Genomic DNA, 8,873 nt, shown 5'->3' with positions numbered 1-8,873 from the left:
GAAAAAAAGTTAGAAGGAATATTCCAAATTCAGTAGAACATGATAATTCAATAATCTAAGGTCGACTATGCCATTTGGTTGGGATGATGAAGTAACCAAAACATCTTGATCGAAACACTTTTTCTTAAAATGGATTTTACTCTATCATGTTCCTCCTCAACCAAACACCAAATAGAAAGGTACATCTTCAGTCAAATAATCCCAACCTTTCAGAGCAGCTCAATTCCGTTTTACTTGAAAAATGAACCAATGTACACGGAGCTCTGAAAACTGAGACCCAAGTACACTGTTCGGATGTCATGCGGCTGGACATGTCGGATGGGATGCTTTGAGATTCGGTTTGCCAGTTGTCACACAGGGAGGGTCTCCAGTTTACGTCCATACGATCCGGTCATGTAGGATTATTTTCCGTTTCTTTTTCTTCTGATTTATTTTGTGTTTAATTTCCTGTAACCCGGCACGATTCTCGCCGTCCTCAACAGGCCGGGACGTTGAGCGGCTTCACGACGGAGAACCCGCCGTCGACCATGAGATTATGCCCGGTGATGTACCTGGCATCCTCGGACGCCAGGAACACCGCCGCCCTCGCAACGTCCTCCGCGCGCAGCACCACGCCGCCGCCCATCTCGTTGATGTCCTCGTCGAACAGCCGCCTGATCAACTCCTCGTCGCCGGCGCCCCCCGGCGGGAGGCCTAGCATCTCCCTCGCGGAGCGCGCCCCCATGGGCGTCGCGATGGCGTACGGCGAGATGGCGTTCACCCTCACGCCGCGCGCCGCCAGCTCCGCCGCCGCGGACCGCACCATGCCGACGACGGCCATCTTGGAGACGCTGTACGCGTGGGGGCCCGACCCGCCCAGCGCGCCCGCCGTGCTGGACGTGCAGAGGATGCACCCCGCTCCGCGCGGGACCATGGCGCGCGCCGCGTGCTTGATGCCGGCGGCCACGCCGCGGAGGTTGACGGCCATGACGCGGTCGAAATCGGCCATGTCCAGGGACTCGATGGGGGAGCCCGCGTAGTTGCCGCCCGTGATCCCGGCGTTGTTGAACATGACGTCGAGCCGGCCGTGCCGCGCCACGGCGAGGTCCACGGCGGCCGCCACCTGCCCCTCGTCCGTGACGTCGCAGCGGGTGTAACAGGCCGTGTCCGGGTCGCCGAGCTCGGCGGCCACGGCGCGGCCCAGGCTGTCCTGGACGTCGGCGAGCACGACCTTGGCGCCGTTCCGGACGAACTCGGCGGCGGTCACCTTCCCGATGCCGCTCGCCGCGCCGGTGATCACGGCCACCTTCCCGGCCAACCTCCGTGAGTCAGAGGAAGCGGAGAGGGGGCGTGACGGGCTTCCTGCCCTTCCGGCCGCTCCGCTCTTCGCCGTGCTACACTCTCAGAAAACAACAAGTGAGCAAGGCAGCGAACATCAGCGGGCTGCCGGACCACACCAAAAACGTTCGTACCTGAAAAGGACGCGCATTAATAGGAACATCTTCGACGAAGGACAAATCGTGAGCTGCTTTCTGGCACAACGATAGGCAACTAAATTTAACGAAGGCTCGAAACATCTTTATAAGACCCACAAAAAGTTCTTTATACTCCCTCCCGTCTATATTACTTATCTTCGAGATATATCCGTTTAAACGACAAGTACTCCCTCCCTTTATTTTTATAAAGACGTTTCAGACAACACACATTGAACTATTTTGACTGCTGTCTGAAATGGCTACAGTGTCTTATAAAAGTGAACAGAGGGAGTAATATGGATCAGAGGGAGTAATATTTATATGAAGTTCAACGAGTGAAGTGGTGGAAACCTTCCCGGACCTCTATGAGGAATTCCAAGCAGCCTGCTCGGCTCGGTCCCGCCACAATAGGCGACTCGGCATTGGGTCGTTGTGTGAACGCTTTGGACTATTCTTAATAGACTTGTGATCGGGCGGTTTTCAATGTGCCGACCTACTGATGCGATCTTTAAATGGTGCGGTTTCTGCAGCCGTGGAAGCCGCTTAGCCGTCCCAGGAGCATGGCGCCATTGATGACCTCATCTCCAGCCTCCGTTCATTGGCCTTTTGCCTGGCGCCAACCCTCCCTCCACCTCCGCCGAGCCAGACTAGGGGGCTGTATCCCTGCTTGCGTCTTTGTTGGCCCTTTTTTTCTTTTTTTTTCTTTTTGGCTTGTTAAGTTATGTCCTCAACAAAACATATTTTTCATATTTTGACTTTTGTGTTTGGATTTTGTGTGCTTGCATAGTTGCTTTATTTAGAAAGCAGGGTGAAATAATTTTTGGGTAACGATGGAAACATCGTGAAGCCGTGGAATCAGTGGAGACGGATGCCTATATGATAGACTGTCGGTCATGAATCGGAGCTTGTGCGCGCGTTCCGTACGAGCAGACTAACAAAATCGTGCTTAGATTAGAGATAGTTTTTTTTTGACACCATAGATTAGATACAGTATATATAAGTAGCTAGACTAGAGTACCTGATTAGTGGTTGAGCCCGTCGCTGTTGTATCCTGGTCCTACTCGTCTTTTCGGTACCTTTAGCATGTGCAAGCCTAACTAAAAAATAGGCGCATCTTACCTTGTGACACAAGTGATAAGCAATCCAAACAATTAAAAATAGGGATATATACGCATTCACCGACACTGCTGGTTCCAGGTTCGTACTTCTTTTTGGGTGCACGTGAAGACAATGTGCATCTAAATGGACACATCAAACACCTACTGCCACGTCCGAATGTGTTCGTAGACATCATTTAGGAAAAAAAACAGATGAAATTCATGTAAACCAGATTATATTAGTAAAATTCTGATACATTTACAACAAAAGGATGAAATTGAACAAAGTTTAACTAGACTGAAAGAAATTTAAACTAAACCTAAAACTAAACTAAACGAGGCACCGGACGGTGACATCATAGGCATGGCATTCGAGGCCGCCGGCACCTTCATCGTTGTCGCCGTTGTCATCCTTGTTATCTCGTCATTCCAGTGACTGGAGGCCTCCTAGGGTCGCGGCAACCCAGATTGGCCGCTGCCCGGCTGCCTTAGCCTTGCGGCCACGACCTCTTCCTTATCCTTGCCCTTGATGGCGAGGGCAAGGGCGATGGTGGTGCACTCAAACTACTCAGACCAACTTTCAGAAGTTGGTCGATGACTTGACACCCGCGGCGGGTGAATGTCCGCGTTGTGGTCGTGGACCGATCCTCGGCCCAGGCAACGCGAGGTCCAGGTCGGTGTGCACCCAGACTGACGCCACGTCAAACGTAGAGAACGCCTCCTGGTGCGTCATGTTGTGCCGATCCTAGCGTGCCTACTCAGCCGCCATCATGGCGCGCGAGGAGGCGTAACCGCCACGTCGGACGTAGTAGATGAGGTGTCCGCACGCATTGGCTATCGCTGGGCCGGACACCTCCTCGTTCATCTTCACGGCGACCAGACGCTGATGGGGGGGGAGGATGGCGGCACCTGCTCCCTGCTGCGCCGGAACAAACGGTGTGGCGAGGACACCGACTAGACAATGTGCCCGTACTGGCTACGCGATGGGGACGCCGATTCCGCCTTAACACAACGTTGTGGTGCGACACCGACTCCTCCTTAATGCGGTAATTTGTATGCCGTGGTTGGGCGGCGAAGGTGTTAGAATAAATCCGAGGCATACCGTCGATCATCCGAGGACCAAGCAATCACACAAGCACGACACCGAGATTTGTTAATGAGGTTCACCGATATGGCTACATCCCCGGGGCCTGACTACGGGCGCTCCTCCCCGTGACACCATCACAATACCGCACACCGGCCATCCGGGCGCCGGCACACGCCACCGGCTCCCCCTTGCGCGTCTGTGCTATTATGTTGGCATATGTTACATCGTGTGTCTAGCCCCGCTATATATGAGAGGCCTAGGATACAAGTGTCCTATTAGGACACGACTCCATATCCTATCTAAACACAGTACAACTACAAGTCCAACTGTAACCTACCTCGTACACTATATTCAACACAACTCCAACAGAAGGTGGTGTCGGACCGTGGTCAAAGAGCTTCCAATCAAGCAGCGGCTCGAACTACCACGCATGCTCATCGTATGTCCGCAGAACCTTGGTGGAATTTTGTGGTTGTTTCTGCTCCTCATCGTCCGAGGAGAGCACCACCTTCGTCTGGCCCGTCAGAGTGGTGGACCCGAGGACTGTGGGTGGTGGCTCCACGAGCTAGAACTCCTGAAAGTGCGTTATATCGACTAGAGGGGGGGTGAATAGGCGATTTTTATGAAAGTCTTCAAAACGTGGGAGTTATGAAGACAAACAGCGAAGATTATGCCTATTACTATGCAGCGGAAGTTAGATTACACTAGGCCAGCCATAGTCAAGTATTCAATAAAGTGAAAGCGCAATGACAAACAACTGAAGTGTAATAAGGATCAGGTGGGAAGAAGTTATGAAGCCAAACAGATCATACATTCATGTTGTGAAGACAAAAGATAGAGCAAGCATGCAATGGCTTCACAATGAGTAACAGTATGAAAAGGAAGTGAAGATGAAACCAGTGACTCGTTGAAGACGATGATGTGTTGGACCAGTTCCAGTTGCTGTGACAACTGTACGTCTGGTTGGAGCGGCTAGGTATTTAAACCTTAGGACACACAGTCCCGGACACCCAGTCCTGAACACGCAGCTCAGGACACCAAGTCCTCACCGTATTCTCCTTGAGCTAAGGTCACATAGTCCTCGCCCAATCACTCTGGTAAGTCTTCAAGGTAGACTCCCAAACCTTCACAGACTTCGTTCACTGGCAATCCACAATGTCTCTTGGATGCTCTGAACGCGACGCCTAACCGTCTGGAGGATCCACAGTCCTCAAGTGTAATAAGTCTTCAGATCACACAGACAAGAAGACTTAAGTGATGCCCAATTTACTCTGGCTCTGGGTGGTTAGGGCTTTTCTCCTCGCTAGGAATTTTCTCTCAAAGGCTTCGAGGTGGGTTGCTCTCAAACGACAAAAGCCGTGCACTGAAATCTGAGCAGCCAACCGTTTATGGTTGTGGGGGTGGGCTATTTATAGCCACTTGGCAACCCGACCTGATTTGTCCGAAATGACCCTGGGTCACTAAGGAACTGACATGTGTCTCAACGGTCAGATTTCAAACTCTCATGGCAACTTTACTTGGGCTACAAGCAAAGCTGACTTGTCCAGCTCTGGACAAGATTCGCTCTCATTGTCTTCACTCGAAGACATAGGTTTTTGGTTTTGAGCATCACTACAGTCATTCTGACTGGTTCTCCTGGACCCCACTTAACAGTACGGTGGTTCCTATGACTCAACACAAAAGAAGAAGAACTACGAAAGATCTAAGTCTTCGAGCTCCATAGGCTTCATAACGTGTCTTCTTTTGTCATAGTCTTCAAAGTGGATATCTTCATATACCACCTTTGACTTCAATGTCTTCATACATTTTTGGGGGTCATCTCTGGTAGTAAAACCGAATCAATGAGGGACTTCTACCTGTGTTATCCTACAATTCTCACGAACACATTAGTCCCTCAACTAGGTTTGTCGTCAATACTCCAAAACCAACTAGGGGTGGCACTAGATGCACTTACAATCTCCCCCTTTTTGGTGATTGATGACAAACTAGTTGAAGTTTTCAACGGGGAATATAATCTGTGAAATTTTAAAGGATAGGAATTGTCTTCATAAGTTGCAAGGGCTCCCCCTGAAGATGTGCATATAAGTTAATTTGCTTTTGGAATGCAAATGCACATGGCAGGTTGTACTTGTGGAGATCCACTTCAGCTTATGATGACAATCCACTATGCATGTGAAAGTATATGAAGATAATGACATGCGTAATGGAAAATGGACGTCTGCAGAATGAGATAAGTGCGGAATTTATCGTTGCACATGCGGAATTTATCTTCGCAAACAGAGTGGCAAACAAGTAGCAGACGACCATCAAGTCTTAGTGTTACAACTCAAACAACCAAATGAAGCAAAAACGAGAGTTGTAAGCACGAAGCAAAATATAGCAAAACTTAAGGCACCCGCCCATATGGACCCGCTTGAAGTCTATAAACTCATATGCTTCTCCCCCTTTTGTCAGCAAGGATCAAAAAGGTTTGAAGACATAGAGTGTCTACTCGTTCCCAGCAGCAGGGTCGTTGGAGGTGTTTGGCGGTGCAGAAGAGCTTGGAGGTGCTGAAGCAGGTGGCGGTGATGTAGCATCGTCGTCTTCATCAATGATTCTTGCGGTGACTGTTGCAGCAGATGAAGAAAACTCAGAGTCTTCAAGTGATGGTGTGTTGCGCATCACAGCCCTTCTGGGAGGTGTGGTATCAAACTTGAAGCGCTCTGTGAAGCCATCCTCTTCAAGTTCAGCTTCAGTACAGATCATTGAGAGCCCTTTCCATGTACGACGGCAGGTTTCATGTGTAACGAAAGCATTCTTGGTGGCAAGGTTTCGAAGACGATTGACATCCACCAAGAGGCTTTTCATCTGACGCTTTAGCCTGTCGTGATGCCTATCTTGCTTTTGGTGAAGGGCCACAAGAAGCTCTCGGTCAGTGAGAACACGAGTGCGCTTCTTGTGTCTTGAAGCAGTTGCACTATCTGTGGCTTCAGTTGAAGCAGGGTGTGGCGCACGTGTAGTGCCAGCCAAAGGATACACCCTGGAGATGGCTTCAACACCTTCATCATTCTGAGTGAAGCTCTGGTGTTCTACATTTTGAAGACTCAATGGTTGCTTGGCAGGCTCAAGATATATAGCTTCAGAGGAGGTATACACATCTGGCAAGAAGATCCGATGGTTTCGAGCTGAGGGCTGATACGAGATCGCAGAGTGCAGTTTGATCAGCCTCATCACCCAAGGAGCATAGAACTTCAAACCAAATAAGTCTGAGCCTGACGCTGCAAGTTGGCATATGAAGAAATCCTGTGCGTTGAAGCATTTGCCATGAAGGATGTAGAATATCATAGTCTTCATTGCACCCTCAATCTTTGCATTTGGAGAGTGCCCCTTAATGGGCCAGAGAGTCCGCCGGATGATGTGATATATGGTCCTGGGCAGGTACTCAAGGTCTTCAACGAAGAACTCAGTTGGATAGGGTGCATCATGGGGCAATGGCTTCATCACTGAGAGCATCTGACTCATATTGGGTTCATTCCGCTGGAATATGCTCTCAATAGCTTCAGCATGTAGTTGACAGCCTTCCTCGAAGAATTCGCCAGGAGTGGGCAGGCCGGTGAGCTCAGTGATATCAAATGCATTGGCTTCATGATGGACATTGCCGGTCATCCACTCCAGGGCCCATGTCTTCGGATCTCTGTTGTATCCTTTAATATGGAGGGTGGCATAGAACTGAAGCAGAAGCTCTTCATTCCAGTGCTCTTCATCAGTTATAAACGGCAGCAAACCCACTTGCTTGAAGCAATCCAGCGCTTCCTTAAATAGGGCAGACCAGCAATAGCTTCAACTTCAAGGCGCTTGTGCGGGAAGATGCGTCCTTGGTTGTATAGTATGCATGAATAGTAGCTGCGCTGAGGATAGCTCCAGAACCTATCTGATGAAATCCTTTCCCTTGAATAAGGGTTCTTGGAGCTGTTGAAAAATGTATTGTCTGCCTTGAAGCTATTAATATCAAAGGAGCCAGGTGCTGATGCAGGACCTGGGAACCTTGGCAGCCTTGGGACTGGCTTCTGAACATGAGGCCTGTGCTCAACATGATAATCAAATTGAGGACCTGCAGCAGACTCAGGAACAGAAGTGTCTGGCTCAGTAGCTTTGCTGTCTGCTGAAGCATTTGGTGGGTCGGGCTCCACATTGGCTTCAGTGTTTGTGGTGGCAGCCTCAACATTTTCTTCCTCCGCTTGTGTAGTTGGAGGGACAACCTCAGGCAGGTTCTCCTGGAGAACTGCATCTTGATGGAGCGGGGAAGTGGGTTCTGGTGGTGCTTCTTCATTGTCTTCGGCTGATGCAGCCGGAATTTCTTCAGTATGGACTTGAGGCCTTGGACCTTTGCGAAGCCTACGGAACACAGACGACGCTTGTGGGGTTGGAGTGGGCTGGGCCTCAAAGTCTTCTTCTTCCTGAGGGCGATCCTCCCATGACTCATCTTGTGCCATTGGCGTCAGAGGACGACCAATGCTGATGAGTTCGCTTGTTTCAAGCTGAGGAAGGGCTGCACCATCTTGTACATTGTCCTGGTGACCAATGTCTTCAGCAGCGATGGGGTCGGCTGCTGGAATATCTTCAGCTTCAGGAGCCTCTGTGGGAGCAGGCTCATGAACTGTCAGCTGACGTTCTGTGTTGGGGTGAATGACAGAGAGGGGTTCAACCATCAAGGGCTCTGTGGGAGCAGCCCGAGATTTCTTGATCTTTCTCTTCTTCTTGCTGGGGGCAGTAGGAGAGGCTTCAGAGCTTTTTCTTTTTCTGGCTTCAGCCTCTGCAGTTCTTGTCTTCTTGAGCTCTGAAGCTGTTGAGCGGCTCTTTGGCTTCGAGCTAGTTGTGGCGGTTGGGAAGACAGTTTGAACTGCTTCTTGCCTAGGTGCCTCTGGTTCAGCCATAGAGGCTTCTTCTTCTTCGCGGCCATCTTGGGGTCGATGCCAGGACGCCCAAGTGCCTTGCGCTTCTCGGCCTCATTGTAGGCCTGCACACATCTTTCAGCCAGAGACTTCATCCGCTCACGTGAGCCCTGAGCTTCAGCATGCTTTTTCAGAAAATTTTCCTTAAGTTCGTGCAACATGGTTTTGAAGCTCTTCACTTCCTGCACGCTGAGCCTGGCCATGTGCTTCTTGAACTGAGCCTTTTCACGATCAATTTTCTACTTCAGCTCAACAATGCGCTGAGCAATGGCCAGTTCTGAAGCAATTGCGCCTTGGAAGGCGA

General features: G+C 50.3%; 2 protein-coding genes across 2 annotated transcripts in view; both read right to left on the bottom strand.

The window, feature by feature from the left end:
• Positions 1–207: 207 nt before the first annotated feature.
• LOC119328054 (momilactone A synthase-like) lies at positions 208–1,525 on the bottom strand. Its single transcript, XM_037601100.1, has 2 exons — positions 1,452–1,525; positions 208–1,373 (listed from the first exon to the last, which is right to left on the bottom strand). Exons 1-2 carry the CDS (start codon positions 1,478–1,480, stop codon positions 476–478), a joined length of 927 nt encoding a protein of 308 aa, XP_037456997.1. The 5' UTR covers positions 1,481–1,525; the 3' UTR covers positions 208–475.
• A 1,473-nt stretch (positions 1,526–2,998) lies between these two features.
• LOC119333128 (momilactone A synthase-like) overlaps positions 2,999–8,873 on the bottom strand; it is a 77,708-nt gene continuing 71,833 nt past the window's right edge. Inside the window, exon 3 of the mRNA XM_037606138.1 lies at positions 2,999–3,115. Within this exon, the coding sequence (XP_037462035.1) occupies positions 2,999–3,115 (117 nt within the window). The remainder of the gene's footprint in view (positions 3,116–8,873) is intronic.

This window comes from Triticum dicoccoides, chromosome 7A (assembly GCF_002162155.2).
Source record: "Triticum dicoccoides isolate Atlit2015 ecotype Zavitan chromosome 7A, WEW_v2.0, whole genome shotgun sequence".
NCBI lineage: Eukaryota > Viridiplantae > Streptophyta > Magnoliopsida > Poales > Poaceae > Triticum > Triticum dicoccoides.
Note: the sequence above shows the minus strand (reverse complement) of the source record. Positions and strands in the feature narration are given on the sequence as shown.

Excerpts from the sequence above, each read along its gene's own strand:
- LOC119328054 (XM_037601100.1), bottom strand. The coding sequence starts at position 1,480 with ATGTTCCTATTAATGCGCGTCCTTTTCAG. Across the intron at positions 1,374-1,451 it reads TTAATGCGCGTCCTTTTCAG|CACGGCGAAGAGCGGAGCGG; the intron begins GTACGAACGTTT and ends CTGAGAGTGTAG.